The 26,250-nt window shown below is 39.6% G+C and overlaps 1 protein-coding gene across 3 annotated transcripts in view; it reads left to right on the forward strand.

Moving 5' to 3' along the window:
* Nucleotides 1-26,250, forward strand: part of LOC136876235 (activating signal cointegrator 1 complex subunit 2) — a 308,530-nt gene that overhangs the window by 23,427 nt on the left and 258,853 nt on the right. For all 3 annotated transcript variants that reach the window (XM_067150011.2, XM_067150012.2, XM_067150013.2), the window contains exon 4: nt 15,274-15,460. In XM_067150011.2, the coding sequence (XP_067006112.2) occupies nt 15,274-15,460 (187 nt within the window). The remainder of the gene's footprint in view (nt 1-15,273; nt 15,461-26,250) is intronic.

Genomic DNA, 26,250 nt, shown 5'->3' on the forward strand with positions numbered 1-26,250 from the left:
TCGCCAAGGAGTAATTAACAAAGCAACCTTCTATTAAATGGTTAAAAGAACTTCTCTGTGGTAACCAGAACATACAGCAGCCATTGTTAGTCTAAAAAGATTAAAACGATGCAATGAAAAAATTACTGAAAAATATATCTGCTTGTCATGCCACGCCCACTCTGCTGACAGAACAGCACGTACTATTATTACAACTGCAATAACTCAGCGAAATATGAATATTTTTGAAAAAAGCTTCATATATACGTTCAGAAAGAAAATGTCTTTCAGATGAGACCACAAACAAAAAATCGATAATTTTCTAATTAAGCGGTGTATGAGCTCCCTTATGTAAGAACCTGTAATTAATATTATATAATTTATTATTACCTGTATTAATGATTTGTAATCCACTACAGAATTGTGAAACACGCTGTAACATCCAGAATGGTACTGGGTAGATGAGAACTTGGTAGAATATCATGTACGTTATATCTGGGCTTTAAGCACTCTAGAATTTACGCGAAAATGTATCTTTCTAGAAGCCTGGCCAGGCACATATATAAAGAGGTGGTCTTGATGGTAGAGTTAGTTACTGTTTAGTTGGAGTTGTGGTTTAACTGGAGTATACTTGTGACCACATGTTGTGTTGAACTGACATGTTGTCAGTAGTCAACTGTTCCAACTGTGTTTTAAGGTTGTGATTTCCATGTGGCGTGTGCTTAGTGATGGGCAGTTGTTAAAATGGCGGGTTGTTGATGTATATATTTTGTTTGTGACAGCAGTGATTAAGGTTATGTGTATGTTTATCTGAAGTTAAGGTGAAATAAATAAGTGTATCAACTGACAGCATTGTGTGTGCATCTTTGTGTAGATACATCAACATAAAGAGGCAGTCTTGGGAGTGTTTTGATGAGACTTGTGTGGAAGTTGTGATAATGAGTGTTTGAAGCCAAGTATGTGAATTGGTTTTATTGGCTTGGTAGTTAACATGCATCTGTTGCAGTCATTTTATTCTTTGTGATAGGCAGTTTTTCAAAATGGTGGTTTATTGATGTTGTTTAATGTGTAAATAAATTGTAAATAAAAACAATGTACAGTGCGTGTGTCTTTGTGGAAACATCAACTGGCAACTGTGACTAGAACGTAGGAATAATTTCCAAGTGTATTCGAGTGTAAGTGCGAATTAGAACAAAATGCAAGTGATACTAGAAAATATGTTCGTACAACAACTCAAAGACGAGCTTGCAAAGACAAACCTTCCGATGAACGGCAAGAGGCCCTCACTGAAGACACGGTTACGAGAAGACCTCACCAAAAAAGGAAAAGACCCCCCAAATTTTTTAAATCGAGGTGGACGAAACATCAGACTTGGCCACGGAAGAGGAAGTAAATATTATCAAAATGTGTTCAAACTTAATGACCATGATGCTCTCAATGACAAAATCTCAGACGTTGATTCACAAGTTAATTTCACCTTAACAAAAGTAAATGACAAAATTTCAGACGTCAATTGTGGCCTAACAGAACAGTTTGCAGACCAAATTTTGAAAGTAAATGACAAAATTTCAGACAAAATTTCTCAAGCTAATATAGGTTTACAAAGTAGGACAGTGGCTAGAATCGAAAATTTCAACCATAGATGACAAAATTTCATCCTAGCGACATCACCAATCAGTTAACACAGCTGATATCGGACATCAGATCAAAACTGGGACAGGTTGAACAGATCGATAGTAGCGTAAACCAGTTGGAAGGGGACATCTCGAACCTCTAGGAGGAGGTGGAAATCCAGGTTTTTGGCATAAAACAACAGGTTGAGGAGAAAATTTCTACCGGCGAGGGAAATTTTGAAAGCCGCATCTCTGCTGTTGAAGGAAGGTTAGAAAACCGGTTTTCGACCGTCATGTGAGATGTGCAGATTATAACAGAAAGCATCCTTCACGCAGTAGAAGATAGAAGATTGACTCGAACAGGACGTATTGCCACGCTTCTAACCCCCTCAAATCTAACCGGCAATACAGGACACCTAGACTTGAAGGTGATTATAGAAAGCCTTTCGGAATTCCACAGGTGATTGGAAGATAACCCGACTAGTTTCATCCTGGGATCAGTCAGTCTACTAGGAAGGACTAATCTACCGGAGGACATCTTCGTTGAATTCACACCCCGGTGAAAGGGGCAAGCCGCTACTTGGTGGTATAACTTGAAGGGCTTAAATTTAAACTGGATGGACTTCTAAAGGGAATTCCTTGCTAGGTTTAATTCCGAAGGGGTGAAGAGCTCTGTGAAAAGGAAGCTACTGATTGAGGCACAACCCACTGGCATGCGAGTTTATGCGTTCGTCCTCCGGAAGTACCAGGTCTTCAAGTGGCTGCACCTGGAAGGAAGTGAGAACGAGATCTTACCAGGCATCACAGAGCTACTCCACAATAAGATCTGACCCCTAGTGAAAGTATCGCAACCAAGATCCTTTGATCTACATAGAATCATCGCTCAGTTTGGGGAGAAACATAAGAGCAAAGCTACGGAAGAAACCAGCTTGGTTAGGAAGTGCTACCAGTGTGGAAGAATGGGACACCTGAAGAACAAGTGCCAAAAGTTGACATCGGAAAACTAGGTCCGACCCATTTTGGATTGAGGGGGGATGAGACCAGGAAAACGAATGCGCCTCAAGACAAGCCAGACAAGCAACCCTGGTCAAATAGGAGAGGGATTGGTCAGATTGTGAGCAGAACAGGCCAACCCCGCCCAGCTATCATCTTGAGGTTTAGCAACGAGAATTTTTCAGCTATGCTCGACAGCCATGCAACCCATTCATTTATCAGTGGGACTGTTGCCAGATTACCAGTGCTATGAAGTCTCACCATCCCGGAAGGGTAGTGGGAGCAGGGGACGGGGTAACCTATTACATCCGGACTAACCTAACCACTAAATGGACCTGCCTATTGTAATTGACGTTGCAGTGATTCAGGACGTAATACCTGACATCATATTAGATCATGACTTTCTGGTGGAATACAAGGTGATCCTAGACTATTCATGAAGTCTTTTTGGGAAAAGACAAGATGTCTCGAGGGTCGCCTGGCATGGAGGAAATCTCCGGACTCACAAGGATGCAGAAGTCGATGTAGACCTGGGAGATATCCAGTTAACGCATCTTCGACCGAGTGAAGAAGAGGAGCTGAGACGCGCCTTAAAGGACTTTCCGGAAGTCATCACCAATAAAATAGGACTGACTACCACTGTAATGCACGCCACTGAATGCAGCATTTCCTCACCCATCAAGCAACGTCCATATCCAATCAACCCAGATAAGTGCAACTTCGTCATTCAGAAGATACAAGAGATGGAAGGGCAAAGCCTCATCGAACCTTCTACATTCTGTTGGGCTTCGCCTTTCGTCCTACCGAAAAAGAAGAATGGGGAGTATCGACTGTGTGTGGACTTCTGCAAGTTGAACAAGTAGACCATTAGTGATGCCTACCCCATGCCTGACCTGAAAGCCTCGCTGAAAGAAGTGGGTCTAGGATTTTCAGCACGGTGGATCTCAACTCCGGATACTGGCAAGTGGAGGTCGAGGAAAGTTCTAGACTGACCGCGTTCATGACACCGAAAGGATTGTACCATTTTACAGTAATGCCTTTTGGAGTGAAGAATGCTCCTGCAACCTTCATGCGGCTGATGGATAAGGTATTTTCAGGATATGTTGGAGATTTCTGCCAAGTGTATTTTGACGACATCTTAATTCACAGCAAGAATTTTCAAGAACATCTTGTACATCTGAGGAAAGTGCTGGAACAACTGAAGATTCATGGACTGACTTGCCAACTGGAAGTGCCATTTTGCCCAGTTCCGTGTAGAATATCTTGGCCATGTCTGAACATCTGAAGGCCTGGAAAGGCAACCGGAGAAGAATCGAGCTATCGAGGAAGCTGAACGCCCGCAGACCAAGCGACAAGTACGTCAGTTCCTTGGCTTGTGGGGATGGTATACCAGGTTCGTGCTGCACTTTGAAGAGAAGGCAATACCACTCACCGATCTACTCCATAACAACTGCCCATTCCAATGGACCTGCAAGGAAGAGGCAGCATTCCAAGGCATTAAAGCTGCGATATGCAATGCTCCTGGTCTAGCCCATCCCGACCCTCACCGGAAGATGTGCCTGCAGACGGACGCCAGCGACTTCAGCCTAGGAGCAGTGTTATTCCAGGAGAGGAGTGACGGAGTTAGGGACATCGTTGAGTATGCCGGCAGAAAGCTATCCTCCACCAACTAACACTAGTGCATAGCCAAGAAGGAAGCCTTAGCCGTCGTATGGGCCATGGGCAAATTCAGAGGCTACTTGGAAGGAAGTTCCAGCTCTACACCGGTGATGCAGCTCTTAAATGGTTGAACTTGGCTTCTGTTTCACAATCTAAATTGATGCGATGGGCTCTGTTAATCGCAGATTTGATTTCGATGTGTGTCACGTCCCAGGATCAACGAACATAAGAGCAGACAGTTTATCTAGGCACCCGACGATGGAACCTGAAGTTAGGAACATTGTCGAGAGGGAGTTCCCACAAAATCACCAGAGTGAACCCAATGATCCTGTCCTTATGATTATCAAGAAGGAACTTGATCTGGAAGTAATTAAACAATGGCAAGAACAAGACAAGGTCTGTAGAACCATGACTCCGTGGATTAGGAGACAGAACACAGATAGTTGACTCGTCCTGAGGGAATTCAAGATGTGCTACAAGAACTTCCGGGTTGACGGAGGACACTTGGTGTACAGATCTCACCTCTCCGACACGCCTGCAGTAGTGGTCATCCCTAGGCAGCATATGACAAACATCCTTGACAAGTTCCACGACAGCACTGAAGCTGGACATCCAGGAGGTAAAAAGACATATCAGTCTATCCGACAAAGATTCTTCTGGGTCAACATATGGAAAGACAGCCTGGACTATGTGAAGGGGTCCTATATCCGCGCCTGCACCAAGGCGAGCAACAGGAAGGCAAATTCCAGTCAGCGAGGAAGACTACCACAATGCTCTTGGTAGTCATAGCCCTGTGGACTTGATGGGTCTTTACCCAAGAACACCACGGCGTAAAACAGGACTCCTAGTAATCCCTGAACTCTTCACAAGGTGGATTGAAGCCTTTGCTATGCGAGAAGCCACGGCAGGACGCATCACCAATCTTCTGCAAGATGAGGTATTTAGCCACTACGGTTATCCTCGGTACATTCTGTCAGACAGTGGGAGTCAGTTCACGTCAAGGAAGTGGCAGCATATGATGACTGAATGGGGTGTGGAGCACTGGACCACCCCTATCTACAACCCAAGGGCCAATCTAACAGAACGACAGAACCAGGAGCTAAAAATAATTCTGATAGTCAACGAACATCGACTGTGGGACCATCAGATACCACAGTTATTTTTTGCCGTGCGCCGACGTATCAACTGTGTCACTGGCTATTTCCCAGCAGAGCTGTTGCTTGGTCGACAGCTATCCAGCACTTGGGATTGGGAGATTCGTACACCACCCACTTCTGGTCAAGATGATGCAGCTATTTCACTAGCAGAGTGGCAGCAGCAACAGCAGCAGCTGGACTTCAAGGAAAAGCAAGCTTCGGCGGAGAAGAGATCCCTTAAAACAAGCCAGGGCTCAAGAAGTCAGAGAGACCCAGATGTTCCTACCAGGCCAACAAGTACTGTGACGTAACTACCCAGTCAGTAATAAGATTGGAGGGTTTCACGCAGGTCTTGCACCTAAGTGGGTTGGTCCAGTCGAGGTGGATAAGCAACTGGGCCATGGGGGTCTACTTAATAAGGACCAACCCTCCTGCCAAATTCCACGCATTGGAGTTGCGGCGAGTCACCCAACCGCTGGGCATACAGAGTAAGCCTGGTACTGCCACGGGTCTACCTGGAGGAGAGGCTACTAATGAAACAGCACAATCTGGTCATGAGGAGGACGCATCGAGGAAGAGGTTGGCAGCGAGGCAACACCGACCCCTGATACGGTACGATCCGGTCAAGAGGAGAGCACATCCAACGATATCGAGGTGGACAGAAGATGCAATCTACGACCGAGGCAAAGTCGACAACTCTTGCAATTGTTTCAAGTTATGAGGGGGATATTGATGCAAGTGTAATAGACTAATATAACTTGAAAACAATATTCTTTAATCCATGGGTAAATAATGCAAATATTAATTATTATTATTGTGACTTGTGAGGTATGGTTATGAAATGTTTACATCCTTTTATTAGTATTGTTAATATTTACATAGCTATATACGGACAATCGTATTATTTGTGAGATATTGTCATGAAACATCTATAGTATGTATATACACTAGAGTCCTGTTAATCCGAACCCCGTTAATCTGAAAGTCCGGTTAATCCGAACTGAAATATTCAAATTTAAAAAAATTATCCTTATTGAAATGAAAGAACATATTATAGAATGATGATTTACTTACATTTTATTAGTCATATTTTGCTAGAATAACTTAATATAAACATAATTACACATCATAAATCTTCAATCACTGGTTGTTCATCTTTATAATGTCTTTTAGTTTCTTTTGCCGTAGTGATTGGAACCTACTGGAAGATGCATTGTTTAACCAGCGTCTCATAAACATCATATCAGTGAGCGTAGCAGCAGAGTGCATTTATTTTATACAGTATTTTATTAATGTAACTGCTAAAGAATGGACATTTCAAATTACAGTATGTACTGTATTGTAGAAACTATTTTCCTCAGATGGTTAATTCGCTGGCCTTCTGACTCCAACTTGGCAGATTCGATCCTGGCTCAGTCCGGTGGTATATGAAGGTGGTCAAATACGTCAGCCTTGTTTAAGTAGATTTACTGTCATGTAAAGGAACTCTTGCGGGAGAAAATCCCAGCACCTAGGCGTCTGTGGAAACAGTAAAATTATTTTAGCGAGACGTAAAAACAATAACATTATTGTTAGAAAATATTTTCCGGTTAATCCGAACAGACTCCGGTCCCAATTAGTTTGGATTAACGAGTTCTACTGTATTATTATGAGTTTATTTAATGTAAGAACACATAATTAATAGTATATAATTTATCATCAGCTCTACATATGATGTATAATACAATGTAACATTGTGCAACACACTGTAATATCCAGAATAACGTATCTTTGGCACTAGATAGTTGTAGAAACTTCTTTACATTGCAGTTGGAGACTCTCAAATTTACAATAAAAACATGTTATGTCATATCCTTCTAGAAGCCTGGCCAGCCAACGTATATGAAGAGGCGGTCTTGTGAGTGAGAGTTGAGTTGTTTTGATGAGCTTTGTGTGGAAGTCATGCTAGCGAGTGTTTGAAGCAAAGTATGGAATTGGTTTTGTTGGGTTGTTGACATGCATCTGTTGCAGTCTTCTTATTCTTCGTGATAGGCAGTTGTTCAAAATCTTGGTTTACTGATGTGTGTGTAATGTGTAAATAAATTGTAAGTAAAAACAGTGTATACAAGTGATAGCTCTTTGTTTGTGTCTGTGTGGAAACATCATGGTTAATCTGACTCTAAGTCTGATTAGTTAGAGTGATTAGCAATGTGTATACCGTAAAATCCCGCCTTTGCTGGCAGGACCTAGTGTTTACAGTCCACTATGTCTTCTGGTATAGGCTAGAGCAATTTTGTTACTTTCATAGATCTGTCTCTGTCTTATCTTTGGCTTTGCCAATATGAAATTGACTGAGGTATGAGTGATGCTAGTAATGCCAATCCTTATGCAGCCAGTCCCTGCTATGAATGGTGTGAAAATGTTGCTCATAGGGTCGGTTGGTGTATGCATTTCAGTGGGCTTGGCAGACTGGTGTGTAATAACAACTCTGGCTCAGCGAGGAAAGCAGCGGGAAACTATCTCACTCCTCATTTCCCTAGTATGCCTCTTCAGTGATGCCTAGGCCATCTATGACAGCTGATGGCAGAGCTGTTGAAGATCACACCAGCGGCATCGCTGATGGACTGAACATACATACATACCGATGTTGATTTTTGTCTGTTTCAATTTGCTTATTAAAATTTTTTATTTGTAACCCTCAATACCAAAATAATCATGCAATCCCGGGATTGACTAAGTATAATCTCAAAATCCCAGGGTGGAAATAAGGGCCGGGATCAAATTCTGTAGACCTCATCGACAAGATACAGACCATGGGACAAATACCACCAAGTTTTTGAAACTCGGTGCTGATTGCCATCTTCATAAAGGTGAGGGCAGACGGCAGGAACTATCGTGGAATCTCTTTTAGTAATTGTGTGAAAGATCATATAAGCTGGGTATTAGGCCAATTTTATCTCACCACTTTCCGGAAGAAATTTTTCCTGAAACTCGTTGGGGATTCAGATCTAGGAGATGTGATACTCGCAGTACATCAGCTTTTTACATAGTGTTTATGAGTCTAGTGAATCATTCGACTTGGTTAATTGTTTTGCCTTTCGGAAGATCCTTGTTCTTCATGGCTAGCTAGCAAAGTTAATAATTTTCTTGAAACTACTCTATGACCAGATGATAGCTGCCGTGATCACAAATAGAACTTCCATAAAACCAGTGGTGGAGTGTGCATGTGGAGTAAGGGTACACATACAGATTTTCTCTTGCTACTAAAAATACCTTTTAAATAATCAATATAAACATGTGAAATGTTCGTCTCACCTAAATACATTTGTATAGTTTGATACGTCAATTCTTCTTTTTTGAAAAAACATCAGTAAAGCACTCATTAAAGTTTAGGTAACTCACCAATTCAGAAAGCGGCGTCTTCGCCCTGGCCAACAAAAGTTATAGAGAATACAATTTTCAATTATTTATGTATTATTCAGTTTTACCGCACTGACTATTATAATATTGGTGATGATGGTGATTAAATTTTGAAGATGATTATAAGAATGAGAAAAAAGTCATGAAGGAACGATCGCTTGAATAATAACACAAGAGGGAGTCATGAAAGAAAGGACGACTCACTTTACATTCGATGCTCTAATATCACAGATTCGGAAGAAAACTAAATGTGAAGGCCTAATATACGTAGGTGGTTCGAAAAGTTCTCGGAGTGTACTAGAATTAAGTATCTTACCTCGGTGGAACTGCTTTTATTTTTCAACATAGTCTCCCTGTCCAGCGATGTTCCAATGCCTTGATCCCATCTCGAAAATGAAATTCCTCCAGGCCTGCAAAACACCTCTCCAATTCGGCTGTCAGTTCTTCCCTTGTAGAAAATATCCGTCTACCGAGGAAAATTTTCAGCTTGGGGAATAGATGAAAGTCTGATGGTGCCAAATCAGGTGAATAAGGTGGATGTGGCAACAATTCTTACCCCAGTTCATGAGTTTTGCTATGGCAATAACACTTGTGTGCGGCGAAGCGTTGTCCTGATGAAAGATGACCTTTTTCCTTGCCAAACCAGGCCTTGTTTCGTGTATCTTTTCCTGTAGTTGGTCTAGGAGGTTTGCATAGTATTGCCCCGTAATTGTTTGGCCAGTAGGAAGATAATCCATCAGCAGAATGCCTTTTGCATCCCAGAAAACTGAGGCCATGACCTTTCTGGCCGAACGCACTGCCCTTGCTTTCTTTGGTGGTGGTGAATTAGCATGTTTCCACTGCTTTGACTGCTGTTTTGTCTCTGGGGTATAGTAGTGGACCCAAGTTTAGTCTGTAGTTACAAACCGGCACAAAAAATCTTGTTGGTTGCACTGAAAACGGGGCAGACTTTGTTAGGACATTTCCAATCTGGTGCATTTATTGTCCAGTGTCAAGAGCCGCGGCACCCATCTTGCGGATAATTTTTTCATACCGAATTCTTTGGTTAAAATATAATATACCCATTCAGAAGACATCCCTACAGCTTCAGCAATCTCCTGCACTTTCAGTCGATGATCCTCCATGACTATTATATGCACTTTTGCGATAAATTCTGGGGTCATAACACTTTTTGGCCGTCCACTACGTGGATCATCATCCAAGCTCTCCCGACCAAATTTAAACTTGCTGGTTCACTTGGCAACAGTAGAAAACGAAGGAGCAGAGTCCCCCAGTGTGTTCTGAAAGTTGGCATGAATTTCCTTTGCTTTTATACCTTTCTTTACAAAGTATTTAATCACTGCTCGAATCTCAGTTTTTTCCATTGTCACAAATCACTACGCGGGAACAACAATAATAATAATTTCGTGTGGCTACTTCTAGCCGAGTGCAGCCCTTGTAAGGCAGACCCTCCGATGAGGGTGGGCGGTATCTGCCATGTGTAGGTAACTGCGTGTTATTGTGATGGATGATAGTGTTATATGTGGTGTGCGAGTTGCAGGGATGTTGGGGACAGCACAAACACCCTGCACCCGGGCCATTGGAATTAACCAATGAAGGTTAAAATCCCCAACCCGGCTGGGAATCGAACCCGGTACCCTCTGAACCGAAAGCCAGTACGCTGACCATTCAGCCAACGAGTTGGACACAACAACGAGTCGTCACTACCACACTCCTGCAGCTAGAGCACTGACGCACCACGTGTTCACTCACAAAGGATGTGTGATTATTGCGTGGGAACCTCGTTGCTCTAGCACTGACATCTAGTGGTGATTCCGAGAACTTTTCAAACCGTCCTTGTAGAAAGCTCATAAAATTGATCCACAATAACATTATATTGACCATTGTTTGGTGTGATGTGCTTTGTGTATTCTGCTGCCATTTATCTCCAATAGATGGGATTGCTGCTCCGTATCGAGTATAACAGCGTGCCTGAATATTGGCGGGAAGTAGCTCCGGAGTTAGATCTCTCTCTTCTTTAGCATGCCATTCCTCTGGTTCATAAATTTTCTGATACTACTGGTACGTAACACGCTGGATCATCATAGTACTCCAGTTATTCGATCCCTACTCTGAGGCAGTGTTTGAAATGAGCAGTGTGCACACTTAAACAATAATTACACAGCAGTGTTTGCAGCTGTCTGCAGCCTGGTCATTCTACCTCTGAAACTTTGAACTGTTAGATCGACACCGTAGTACTTGTCACTAAAAGTGAGAAAATGTGCTGTTTTTTATTTTATCGAATATTTCATATAGAGCATTGCTTTTAATCGCGACATTCATACTGACGTCATTGTAATGACCTATGTTGACTTCAGTTGGGAAAACTATAAGAACAATCTTTCTGAGAATTCCGTAGTGAAACACGGGTACATCAGCTAGTTATTTGATCCAAATAGCATTGCGCTTCGCATAATCGCGCGGGTGCTTGATGGAATATATTAATCTATGCATTTGCTAAGTAATGGCATCTAAGTGCATGATTGATTCACACATGTGGAGCATGAGTTCATACTATTTTCGGTAGGCTTATCAGAGACCGATCATCTCACTTACTTCCTGTGAGGGAATAGAGATGTGTAATGTGCCTTGTAGCCTCGTATAGCAACAGTCTGGCTTTGCTATTGTGCAATACATGTAGAATACGCAGTTTTGACCAATTGTATCTCCTGATTTTTGGTTGGGAGGTATGTAACGGATACACAGATGATACTAGAAAGTAACCATTTGCCCCATCCCTACTGGTTACCTTCTGAATGTAATGATTACAGTTGGTCACGAGATCACTCGTATCAATTCTCATCACCGTTCAGTTGCAGCCAGTGCATATAACCACTTATATCTCCATCTTCTGATTCATTAAGGAGATTGCAGAAAGATAGAAAAAGAAACACTAAAATAAAATTTTACTGTCGATATTTTTAAACCGCCACCAAATTAACTATTTGTACATTTTTTTTTTTTTCTAGATTGCAGAGAAATCCCAAAAATATCAGGTTGAATCCGGACTGGAATTTAGTAGTCTTAATTAGGAAATTCGAGGAGCCTACACATTTTTTCCTGTTACCGTTGCAACCGGTTGCCTGGACCCTGTCTTAAATTGTATTCTTGTCAGCCTGGTAAATGTTTGTTGACAATGAAATGTATTATTCTTGCAACATTTTCTCATGGATTTCAGTATTTTGAAACCTATTATTTTATCATCGTACAATTGTCTACATTTTCATTTTCAATTCCTAACTCTGTCTTCTCTAAAGCATAAAAATTATATGATTATAATTTCTGTTCTTGAACCCCTATATTATGATCCCTTTTTTCATTCTTCTGCTTGAAGTTTGTAATATTTTTCTTTCTTTCATTTCCTTGCTTTTCCTCCTTCCAATGCCAAATTGAAGGCTGAGCGCAACAGTGGTCTAACCCACCCCAATGTCAAAATTGAGTTAATTTCTCCATCTGTTGTTATTAGCTTTGAACTACATAGTAGAATCGATATATACTGAATAAAGTCATTTTTCGTGTGTTGGCAGCTATGTTATTTTTTGCCCTTGAAAGAAAGCAATGAATATTTGAGTGCAACTGTGGTCTGAGCCACTTCTGCCTATCAGAATTGGTATATGAGGTCATATGCAGAAACAAACAAAATGGCTGACGGTGTTGCTGTTGTCTGTGATGTAAGTGATAGTTCTGATGAAAATTCAATGGAAAAGGTCAGTACAAGAAGTCGAAAGAGGACAGGAAACGAAGGAATGTGGGCTAGAAATATGAGGAAGAAAAAAAAAGAAACACTGGAGAACAAAATGTTGGTCGTACGGAAAAGTCAGTTGCCAAGAGACAACAAGGTCCACCATGGAAATGTGTAAATAAGTGCTATGAAGGGATCAGTGAGAACGACAGAAAGGGGAATTTTTGAAAGGTTTTGGAGACTAGGAGATTTCGCTCTACAAAATGAATTTATAAGTGGTGGTGTAAAAGTGAGTGATGTAAACAAACGTTATGGTGAATATAAAGTAAACAGCAGACGTCAATTTTCTCGAATATTTTGTTTATGTTCTGAGTTGTGATAGGAAAATTTGTAAAGAAGCCTTCATTTCGCTACTGGGAATAAGTAATGGTAGACTGTGTCATCATGTTTCCACAAGACAAGTAGAAGGAACTCCCAAACATGATGGTAGGGTAAAACACACTGGTAGGTCTAATAAAACTACTGAAAACCAAGAAAAATATGTTCAGGAACACATTGAGTCCATCCCTAAATGTGCAACTCATTATTCATTGAAAGTGATTCCTCACAGAAGATATCTTCCAGAGGGGTTAAATGTATCTAGATGTTTTTGTTATATGTTGAATGGATGAATACTGAACATAAGAACGAACCTGTTGTGAGTGAGTATATGTATAGACATATTTTCAATACCAAATTTAACCTTTCTGCCTGCAGCTGACACTTGTAAAACATGTGATGTGTTAAATGCTAAGCTAGAATGTGCAGATGAGGAGGAAGGTAGAATGACATTAAAAGCAGATTTAGAACTGCACCAAAGAAGGGGTACACAGGCCTGTGAAAATCTTAAGGATGAGATTAAAAAGTCAAAAGAAGTCAATGATACGAAGGTTATTACATGTAACAAGCACTACCGAGCTCGATAGCTGCAGTCGCTTAAGTGTGGGCAGTATCCAGTTATCGGGAGATAGTGGGTTCGAGCTCCACTGTCAGCAGCCCTGAAGATGGTTTTCCGTGGTTTCCCATTTTCACACCAGGAAAATGCTGGGGCTGTACCTTATTTAAGGCCACGGCCGCTTCCTTCCACTTCCTAGGCCTTTCCTATACCATCGTCACCATAAGACATATCTGCGTCGGTGTGACGTAAAGCAAATAGCAACAAGCACTACCGACCCATCATCTTCACACTAATGAAGTATTTTATAAGCATCAGTTTCAGACATATAACTTTTGTATACATGACCGCACAAGTAATGAAGTTTATATGTATGTGTGGCCTGAAAATTATGCAGGAAGGGGCGCAGAGGAGATAATTACTTGTTTGGGTGAATTTTGTGATGAACACGTGCAGGGTATTAAGACATTAGTTGCATATTCCGACAACTGCTTTGGTCAGAACAAGATCATTACCGTTGTTGCATTTTGGCTACATATTATTCACAATCTTTTGGTTGAATCTATGGAGCATAAATAGCTTGACTCTGGCCACGGCTATTTACCCTGCGACAGATATTTTGCTCTTTCAAAAGAGAAAAAAGTACATAAGTATGTATTCACTCCTTCAGAATGGGTCAGTGTAATCTCGCAATCAAGACTTAAACATCCTTTGAAGGTAAAAGAAATGAAGCAGCATGACTTCATTTCAGCACAACCACTAGTGGATAAAATGTTTAATAGAAAGTTTTCTGAAGAAGATAAAGCTGCAGTTAATTTTAGTAAAATTTCATGTTTGAAATTTACTAAGGACCACCCATGGAAATGCTTTTATAAAAATTCACAGTCAGAGCTAGAGGGTTACAGTTCACTAAATGTTACTAAAGGGAAAATACGTAGAGAGAAACACACTTTTGATCTTGCTACCATTTTCTTCCCTGTAAGGCACAAAACTCCAAGGCCAATCAAAGCCAGTGAACTGAAAGATATTAAAGAGCTGTTAAAATATGTGCTGGGGCCTGTACCTTAATTAAGGCCACGGCCGCTTCCTTTCCACTCCTAGCCCCTTCCTGCCTCATCGTCGCCATAAGACCTATCTGTGCCGGTGCGATGTAAAGCAAAAAAAAAAAAAAAAAAAAATGTGCCTCCCATACATCATGCTTTCTTCAATGGTCTCACTTCTGATGCTGATCAGGAAGGACGTGATCATGAAGGTGATGGCATTGATATACTTGATTATGTTTGCATGTTATGATACTTTGAAGTACGAGTAATTCATGAGTAGTTAATATAAGTACTTTTCTGGAAGGTATTTTTAATGTTATGTTCTGAAGTAAAAAATGTTTATCTGACATCCTGTGTTATAGTTCTGTGCAACAGTGGTCTAACCCATACCATGATGTGTCAAGTACTTGCGTTTATTTAATTTTAGCCTTTTCATTTCAAGACAGTTCATTTAATGTATAGATTACCATGGTTCAGACTAAGTACTGATGAAAATTAAATGTTCGTAATAGTAAAATATAAAAAACTGGCTTATGTCAACTTTGCTGTAAAATATCTCAGTTAAAAAAAAAAACAGGGGTAGACCACTATTGCACTCAGCCTTTCAATTGTATATCTCATTCATTATTTAATTTGAATACTGCATATGACATTGTTGTTACCATAATCTGATTCTAGCTGTGTAGCCATATTTCATTGGAATTTTATTGAAGTTTCTTTTGAAACCTTGTATAATTTAGAAAATCCACGATTTGTTAACGAAAGCAAAGAATCTCACAAACACTCCTGTTTCCAGGTTCTGGTCACAGATTGTGTTTGATCAAGCTGCCATGGATATGGTTTTATCCTTCCTTCAAGATAGCTATCCTTTTTATATGATCAGTGAATTTCCCTGTGATGAAGAGATGTGGAAAATGTACCAGAATATTCACAGACTTATTTTTTTGATCATAAATAGGCTTGCCACCCACACAGAATCTAAGGTAAGTGCATCTTTGTACGAAGATGTCTAAAATGTTCTTTTACGGTGTGTTAAGAAACTTCATTGTTAGCGAAAATGGTTTTGTTTCAAGTGCATTGAACTACTGTAGCCATGAAGAAAAATGGTTAAAAAAATAATCCTATTACCCCTTGTGGGTGGGGGACGCAGGCTAAGAATACATCCACGGTATCTCCTGCCTGTTGTAAGGGGCGACCAAGGGATGATTGTATTAGAACCATGAAACTACTTGTGACGAGTACCACCATGCGGAGCGGAGAATACCATGGATTGCTTTTACTTGCACTTAGTACTACTATTGTAACCGTAGTTGGGATAATTATGCCTACACATATTAATAATAATAATAAAATAGAATAATAATAATAAAAATAAATGTAGACAGTTGACATAAAATGTGAATAAGGAAATAGTAAAATGACACAGTGGCGATGAATACACATCAGAGCACAGAAACGTGACGGATAATTTTCAATACGCAAAATTAAATCATATTCAAGGGAACACTAATAGGCCTAAAAATGACAACTAAGAGGAGAGTGGAAGGTGCGGTCCTATGAGGTCCATGGGAACGTATGACGTTATGAGGGAGAAAAGACTTAACAATAATACACCCAACAGACAAATAATTATTTAGAAAATGAACATACAATTATAAATAAACAAATAAATGAACTACGGATTAACTGATACTTGAGGCACACAAAAAAAAAAAAAAAAAAAAAAAAAAGATGAGTAAGGGAAACAATTAAGCTCTTCGGTCACAGACAAACTTTGACATAGAGATTCACATTAAAGTTAAATTTACGGAATGTAAGGAGGCCACCTCGAAATAATCAAAATTTCATTACGCTACTCAAGAAAGAGTGTTACAATTACTTACAAGTAGAGTTAGAAAAGAAGGTTTGCCTCCAAAAACAACACGTTACGGACTAGCATAATAGCTAAGTCATACAAATGCACTGTTTTGGAAAATGTGGAAAACTAGAGTAAACTCAGGCACACAAGATGGAATTCTACATAATTACTGAAGTTAGATTAAGTGGGAATAGCACGAAACACAAGAATGCATTTAAATAACATAGCGCTCACCTTGGTCGGCTGAAGACCCATTGCGGGATGGACGCAGAACACGTCCGCCCACTGTAGAGATCCAAATTCAAAGACGCGGACAAATTAACTCGCGCACGCAAGGAGCCACAAACAGGAAATAGAGTGATTACAAATAACCAATAGCAACACTCCAGTTTGCCACATTCACCAATTAAAAATCCTAATATACTGGCCAATAAAAACACTTGTATTTTGGCCAATGATGATGATCTTCTAGAATCATCCTTTCTGCTGAATTCGCATATTAGCGGATATTACAAAACGACAGGAAAGGGCCATTTACATATGGCACACCCTGCGTCACAAGTCATGTATACAAATCCACATCCCCTTATATCATTTACAGAATAATTGAATTTAAAACAGGAAATGTAAATACCCAGATCTCTTTGAACAGAAGTCTTCTTCATAGTTCATTTCTTCATAGGCCTAAATATGTAATAATTTTTAAATAAGAAAGCTACATACAATAATTTGCTTTGCATAAATTCTTCAGTTTTTAAAGTGTTTTTGTTTACCCAAAATGATAAGACACAATTTACATAACATTACATAGGAAATTACAGTATGCTAAAGTGCCATTTTCTGTACTCTTTTCAGTAGGGAAAGAAGGCAATTATGTCATAGTATGAAATAAAATAAATGATCTTAATTTCTTCAGTCTCTGAATTTCATCTCCATCTAAAGACAAATATGACAATATGTAAATTAAATAGTATTTATACTGTGGTGTCAAGAACTGTGCATTATTATATGATATCAGGCTATAATTCGTGTAACCAGTTTTCAGTTTTGCTTCTCTAATTTCAATACCATTCATTATAAATCTTAGACATCAGAAATGACGGTGAAAAGGTTTCTTCTTGTTCTTATACTTCTTCAAATCCAAGGCCTGAAATTGGCTGATAGCCGCAGTCGCTTGAGTGCGGCCAGTATCCAGTATTTGGGAGATAGTGGGTTCAAACCCCACTGTCGGCAGCCTGGAGATAGTTTTCCATAGTTTCCCATTTTCACACCAGGCAAGTGCTGGGGCTGTACTTTAATTAAGGCCACGGCCGCTTCCTTCCTATTCGTAGGCCTTTCCTATCCCATCATCGCCATAAGACCTATCTATGTTGGTGCGTTGTAAAACAAATAGCAAACTAGAGAGATACCTCATTTCCATCTGGTTGGATCTAATGACTGTACAAAATGAGACCTTTTTGAAAAAGGTGAATATTGGTAATGAAACACAAATTTTTGAATATGGCTTTCAAGCAAAAATACAATTGACACTGTTAATAGGACAAATTTGGCGAGACAAAAGAAAGCATACTAGGTCAGGTTGAATGTGAAAGTGATTTTGGGGCATTTTTTATGCATCACAAATTCCTGCATCATGGAACAAACTTTATTTCCTTGTCAAAGACTCCTGAATCATGTGAGAGAAAAATACCCAAATAAAAAGATACGAATAGTCGAGAAACGTTTCCATGGTAATATGCCATCACTACTAATATGTAAATATTGTTTTACGGATCTAAGACAACTGTGCTTTTTCATTCTTCGTAGAACTATGATCTTGTCTTTAGTATTCGTAAATAAAAATTTCCCCTGAGTTATCCAGTGTTTTGGTTTATTGAAGGCTTAAAATTATCATAGTTGAACTTACGTACCATCACAAAAATTCATCCATCAGGACTGCTGCTGAGAGAGAAACAGTGTTTGAAGCATGTGTTAATAAGGGAGGGCAGTACTCTGAAGGCTAAGTAGGTTTCAGATACACTTAAAACATGAAGCAAGTCAATCAAAATATTATTAAGAACATAGGGTTTGACATGTTTACCAGACTTAATCTTGTCAATAATAGCCTTTAATTTGGCGTCATCTTCCTGATGTTTAGCGATATCCTTGAAAAGGAAAGGAGAGTTAGTGAGAACTACATTGACAAAGGCCGAAACTTGTTCAGGAGAGGGATCTGCAGGCTTTGTTTGAGGATCAGAATTGCCTGAATAGAACATCCTACTGAGGCCATCAGCCACCACGTTTTCAGTGCCATGAATGTGATGAGCTTCAAATTGAAAAGCTGAGATGCGTACTGTCCAACGTGCAAGATGACCTGTCCTTCTTGGCTTGGCTATTACCCAACTCAACGCCTGATTATCCGTTTCAAGATCAAAAGGGAGATGTTCAAGGTACATCCTAAATCTTTCTAAAGAGAAAACAACAGCTAAGGCTTCCCATTCTTAAATGGAATAATTTCATTCAGCAGGATTCAGAGCACGAGAAGCATAAGAAATGGGACGACGCCCCTCTTCAAATTCTTGAAGGAGAACACCAGATAATTCTGTGCAAGAGGCATCATTGTGAAGGATGAAAGGTTTAGAAAAGTCTGGCATATGCAGTGCAGGAGCATTACATAAAGCGGATTTCAGGTCACAAAAGGCTTCACTTTGGGCATCACCCCACACAAATTTCACATCCTTTCTTGTTAAGAAGAAATTAACCTTGCCAATAAATCTGGCAACAGCTTTGACATCCTTAGGTGTAGGAAAATTTTGGATGGCTGCAGTACGGTACTGATCTATAGACACTTTTCCCCGACACAATATGCACTAAGAACGACATCTGGGGTTATGTGAAAGTAACTTTGATAGCCTTAAGGGTCAGACCTGCTTTATGCAGTCTTTCAAGGACTTCCTTGAGATGGACAAGGTGTTCTTCAAAAGTTTTGCTGAAAATTACAAAATCGTCCATGTAATTGTACACAAACTTGAATTTAATGTCTGACAAAACATATTCTGGTAACCGACTAAGGACAGCAGCGCCTGTACTTAATGCGAACAGGACGCATTCAAATTCATAGAGGTTCCAATCGGTAGCAGAAGCAGTGAAGTGTTTGGAGTACTCAGCACGAGGTATCTGGTGGTATGCCTGATTTAAATCAAAAGTGGTAAAAATTTTGGCATCAGCAAACCAAGAATAACAAGAATGCAAGTCAGGAAGGGGAACAGATTGAAGGACAACTTCACGGTTCAACATCCGATAGTCGAAAGGACGAAAACCACCCTGTGGTTTAGGGATCAGAAACATGGGAGAAGAATAAGCCGACTTAGAAGGATGTATTACACGGTCAGCAAGCTTCTGATCAATGATAGCCTTAAGAGCCTTCATTTTGGGAGGCGACAACCGATACAGAGGAGAGTGACCGGTACGATATCAGTGACCTCAATTTTGTGTTCCAGAACATTAGTTACAGCTAACTTATCAGTAAAGATATCAGGTAAGTTGTCACAGAGATTCCTAAGTTGGTAGGCCGGATCATCAGGCAAATGGTCAAAATGAAAAGTTTTGACATGGCGAGGCAGAATAGGGGAGCGATTACACAGTTCAAAATTTCTTGTGAAAAATTTAAAATAGAACCTGTTGAACTGCAGGTCCAAAATCGTGCCAGTTTTGGTAATAAAATTTGCACCCAAAATGAAGGAACAAGGTAAATCTTTCGCCACTAGTACTGGCATTTTCTGCGGTGTTTCAAGATGATAACGCACCGCCACATCGCTCCCACTTTGCCCGGGAATGGTTCCAGGAACATGCAGCGGAGGTCCAACGACTGCCATGGTCACCCAGGAGCCCCGATAATAATCCTATCGAACATATCTGGGATGCCCTGGAACGCAGGCTCCGTGCCATGGATCCTGCACCCACGAACAGACCAGCATTGGTGGCCGCTCTGCAAACGATTTGGTGTCAGCTGCATCCAGGGGACTACCAGGGACTTGTCGACTCACTTCCACGGCGTCTCACTGCAGTTCGCAGGGCCAGAGGAGGCCCCACACGCTATTAGGTGACTATCCCATGACATTTGCTAAGTCAGTGTATTTTACATCAGTGGAACAATAGCTGGAATTCTAGCTTGAAAGGATCTGCTACAAGAGAGCTATTCTTCCCCATAGTTAAAGTATTAGTGCCTAAATTTATCCTAACACAATTTCTGTCAGGACATGAAAGATTTAAATCTTACTTTGAACAATTTAAAATCCAAATTACAGATGGATATTTATGCTTTTGTTTTTCTGCTCTGACAGTGGATCATCTACTTTTCTCCTACCTCGTATTTGGAATGAAAAGACTTATATTTGAGTAGCACCTGAACAGTTGTGATCTTGTATTTTCTGAACCATTGCGTGATATTTTAAAGAAGTCTTGTTGTTATAAGCAATTCTTGACATTCATTCAATTCAACTTTAACAAATTGAACTCTTAATCTTTCATTTTAAAATATTTTAAGATTATAAACTACAGTCCGAATGTACTCTTGTGAAATAGGACTCCATGCTGTACTGTACTGGATATTCAATAATAATAATAATAGCTTTGTATCGTGAAGTGTTCTCCAAGCCCTGACTGAAGCAATCTGTTTCTAGAGCCTCTATATAGCTATCACTTGTGTCCTCCAGTGACACAATAGAAAATCAACTTATTAAAAAAATTAAAAAAAGAATGTAAAGTTTCAGCTCCTCATCATCATTTATTTATTTATAAATATTTATTTGTTGATCCATAGAGTAAGATACTGACATGAACTTTCCTTAATGTCACATATAAAATCTTCACAAAGATCTGAGGCAATGTATGAAATCAATTCTCTGCATTGTGTGTCATTCAGATACTTCTCTGAATCAGTAACATTCAACTTGCTTAACAGTGCAATCAAACCTTCAAAAACAGTGTAGGGTCTGTTATTTGTTGCAATATGATAAGATGCCATGAACAATGCATTTATATGCTGTAACATATTAGCATTCATTTTCTTCACACACTTCACTAACAGTGATGAAATTTCCGTTTGCCTGAAAATTGAAACTTGATGTATTTTTAATGTTTGACTTATCATTGTCTTGAACACCATAAATTTCACGCTGGTTATTGTCGTCCTGAACACTTCAATAGGCACTTCCATCAAGTGTTTTCTCACATTCACTCACTTTGTGTTACATTTACAGGCCCTTCTTACAAAGAAATCCAAAAGTGTATGCTGGTTTTTACTCACGTCAGTCAATTTGTGCGGCTTTGTTAGTTTCATTTTGCCGATTTTCTCAAGTATAATACAGAAACGTATAACACACTAGCGTTAAATGGTTTCCGAGTTCGCGGGCTTCATTGTCTGATGCTACGTTGCCAATTTTCCATAAACACACAGGAATAAAAACAACCGTATTTCTAAAGTGCAACCCGTTCAATAACAAGATGCCGTAATTAAATTAAAAGTATAAATAATGTTCGGTGAAAATACAAGAATTGATAAACACGTCATTTCGTATATTCTAAGTGCAAAGAATGAATTCCACGGGAATTTATCAGCACTGCTTTGGCAGCAATAGTTTAGGAACGGCTAGTCACAGGAAGGAAGGCGGTAATGTAGAGTTTGTGGGATTATTTAACGTAGTAGTTCTCTGCATTTCTCCACAACTCTGATCAGATCTTTGTACTCGGCTGCCAATAGCTGATCATCTGTAATGGAACTCAATGTGTTATGATATGTCCACATGAAAGGTTAACTTGTTTGACGGGTTACGGCGACGTCTCCCAAGACCACTAGGCAGCTCTCGCACAGAACTGAAACGTCCAGTTCCAAGGTACGAAGAGCAATTACAGAATTCAAGACTGTCAAAAGCACTGAAAATGCACATATTAGAATATGTGAGTTACAGATAGCACATGAAACACCACACAACTTTTTACTTTGTAAAGCGGTGGGAACGTACATGTAAGGGAACTCTGGATTTCAAAAAATAAATTTTCAAAACCAAATTTGAAAATCAGGCACCAGGTAAAATTTTCAGGCGCCATGGCGACTGGGCGTTCAATGTTTTTCGACCCCTGAGCATAATGCTATGTTTTATTTGTAGTTTGAAATTTACGTCATTACCTTCTTCACTATCTGTGCATGTGGATGGAACACACAACGCAACATCCGGGCACATGTGACTCACGCTGCTGCAAGGAACACTGCGTAGTGCAATCTTTCAATGTATCGCTTTATTGTCCAACGGTTTTTGTTTTAATTGAAAAACTTGTGAATCTTTCGCACTGATTGTTCACGTGAAAAATGTGCATATTCTATAACATATTCAGTCCATACTTCTACGCAATGAACTTTATGTATGGCTGGAATAGCTGAAGTATGTTGAAATCTTTTTTTTAAGTTATCTCTTTACCTCTTCTATTTCAACCTGTGACACCTCCTGAACAGTAATTTGCTTGGTCTTATCACTCAAAAGATTAAATAAAATCTTCAGCACTCTGTACCTTCTTTCCAGATATCACAGGTTTGTATTCTTGTTGTCTTTCTGCTGGCGATTTTCCCATATTAGGCCTACTGTTTCACTACCACAGTTCAGTTGAACTTCACCAGTGTCTCCAAAGCAACTGACTGGACTGTGAGGAGGTATGCGATGGCATTGCGTGTGCAATGTGAGTCAGTCACAGTGCTGTAGCGGGAAACTGATTCACTGTAGAAGAAAATCTTTAGATGTGTTTTGAGACGTTTGTGTCTCTGTGTAAAATGATTTCTGTTTTGTTCCATAATTGCTCCATGTACTTGTGAATTCACATCAGTAACCTTTTATTAGTACCTAAACGCTGTCTTGTTTTTTATTGTGTCCATTGTTGCCGCTGATTTTCCATTTGGTCTCGTAGATTTTTTTCTTTGCCCTTCTTGGGCCCCTTTGTTCCTTGATTTTTCAGGAACTCTTACGATGACTAAGATGGAAGCCAGGTGCGATATGATTGTGTTTATATGTTTCTCTAGATTTATAGACGATTTGTTTCTCGCATCACTGTGGTAAACGGACTTTCAATAATGTATATCCGTCCGAGGTACTGTATTTTTCTGTATCCTACTTCTTTGGTTCGGTTATCCCTTGGTTAGTTGCTTTCACCTTTAGCAGTCTATTTGTAAATTAATTTTTGTCCATTTTTGACTATCTACCCTACTTTTATACTGATGTTATGTTGTTTAAAATAACATATTTTACTCCTGTGATTTACGTTCTCTTATGCCACTTCATTTATTAATAGGTTTTCGGCCTATTCTTGTGTGAATTGTTTAGTTGTTGTACTCTGATATCTGCCTATGGTGGTAATTCTTCAGGTAACCGCTGTTGGGGATTTATTTAAGCTAGGTTCTTGGCCCGGTAAAATATGTCTCATACCCTGGTTCGTAAATGCCTATCTGTGGTATTTATCGTTGAAGCTTGAAGCTGTGAGACTGGAGTCTGAATGAGTAAGTTATGATATCCTGTTTTGGACAGTAGGATTTGGGCATACCTGTGTACCCTGATTTCGTGCAAAGTTGAATTGTGGCATATCAGGTTTGAGATCAGAATTGTGCGTTGTGATGAAAGAGTGGTTATACTAGACCGAAACCTGTGCTAACTGAAGGAGGATAGTCTAATTTATATTCCTCCCAGGAATTTCTTTTCTTTTCTCCCTGTGTGTTTGTTTACTCCATTTCAGTTCTCTCCTCTTATTCCCGTTATGTTCATATTTTGTGTGGCTCCATAGTGTCACAGGTGGAGAATGTATTGGAAGTGGAAAGTATGTTTATTGAAGACTTTATTTGTAAACCTTCCATAGTACTTACTGTATGATCTGAAGTGTGGTGATAGAATATTTTATTTGTATTCCTTTCAGGTACCTAACCTGTACAGTGTAAGAAATACTGTTGTACATAGGTTGGTTGTAACTAGTAGATTACATTTCTATACTGACTGGAACAGTCCAGAAAATTTGTGACACGAATATTTGAACAGGGTGTGTTGCCTTTTGTTGGTTATGTATTCTAGAAAGTATGTTCTGGCTGTTCTGGAAATGGGAAGATTCGCGATCGTATGTATTCGAGAAAGTATGTTAAAGTTTGCGACTGAAGTAGGAGTTGTGATTGGTGAATCTGGGTGGCGATAGGCGGACTCATGCGTTCTGATTGGCTACTCCAAGGCCAGGGTTTCCCTTATAAAGAGAGCGAGGCAGCATTCGTGGTCTGTCTTGGTCTGTCTGTGGTCTGTCGGCAGTCTATCTGGTTGTCCGAAGTTTTGATGTCGTCTCGCTACCGGGATGGGCCACCTTGTGGGTAAGCACTCTTGATTTCCATTCCAGCTTAAATTTCCTGTAATGTTCGTTTGCTTTTTCATATAGGAGTCTGCCCTAACCTCACCTAGATTCGCCGCTTAATTATTTATGATGCCTTAGCTTTTCAGCTGGGCTTGCCTGTTTGTTTTCGATGCATTCCCCGTTTCTTGTTTCGCTAAATATGTAAATTGTAGTTTAATATATTTTCCTTGGGGTTTTGCCTCTGGTAGTTCCGTGTCGATGTACGCTAGAGTTTGAAAAGTATGTTTAACTTCACTGTAAATTGTAATAACGTATTCCGTTTCTTCTTACCTACTAAATTGCATTGTACAACTGGATTTGTAACTAGACGTATAGTTTAGTTGTGTGTGTCACGGAACATGTAGTTCGTAATTCACAAGTTGATAAGATGTACAATATTATAGGGAAGGATCCACCTTTCAATACTCCGTAGTAAAAAGTAGTTACAACCTGTCTAATGGGACCGGTTTCAACACATTTAGAGTGTCATCATCAGCCAAATAGCGAAGATCTTAACAATAACTAACATATTAAACATAGGCAAAATATTAACATTGTATCACATCGTGGCAATTCAGTTAATGTACATGTACATCTTATTTTCTCTATTCAATACGGAACAATAATGAAGTTTTTAACTTTAAATTCACAAGTTGTGCGTCGGTACCTTCCGCATGACTGAAATTGTTCGGAATTCATTTGTAAAGTCCATTTGTAAATAATATTTTTCAAAATTAAGGATCACGGTTGATTATTTCTGAAACTGCAACCTAAGCCATGTACATGCCCTCAGTAGGTTCCAGCCCCTTCCCACCTTCCTGGTTTATTGCCATCTAGTTGGCCCTACTGATATTTACCAAAGTTGTTATCTGCGGAGATCCGCGTAGTTTCAACTGATGTTTCACTGAGTGTGTAGTGGTTTTTGGTACTGTGTAATTGCACTTGCTTTCCTTCCTCTACTGTGTTTAGTTTTTGTTTAGTGTAACCTCTGTAGTAGCGGTTTCACATAGCAACCAGTTGCTTATTTTTTTCTTGTAGCTCATCGGGGCTGCCATACTGGTCCGGTTACGAGCGTGAATCAATTCCTTTTTTTGTCTCTTGGAGTTCATGCTTTGGTGACGTCCTCTTATCCTTAAATTATTTTTACTTTTTTTCTGGGCATGGCATTGTTGGAAGACGATTTGTTTTTCTTTTGGGCGTGGGTGTGTTTTCTAGTGTGATTGGGTCTGTATTTTTATTCTGAATATCGTACAACCAGATAATTCGTATGAATGAGATGGAATATCAGTTACTGTAGATGTGATAAGAGTATATGCTATAATATCACGATACAAAGGTAAGGAATCGAACGACATGTTGAAATGAGTTATTAAAAGGATGTATAAGTACGTTCCTTGGTACTAAGTGTTTTGGTTGGATGGCACAACTATGCCCTAATTTTGTGACTTCAATTTTCCTCTTAAATTTTTCAATTTAATGAACTTATGTGTTATTCCTTGTTCCGTCTTTCCTTTTAGTTAGTAAGGT

Source organism: Anabrus simplex, chromosome 6 (assembly GCF_040414725.1).
Source record: "Anabrus simplex isolate iqAnaSimp1 chromosome 6, ASM4041472v1, whole genome shotgun sequence".
Taxonomy (NCBI): domain Eukaryota; kingdom Metazoa; phylum Arthropoda; class Insecta; order Orthoptera; family Tettigoniidae; genus Anabrus; species Anabrus simplex.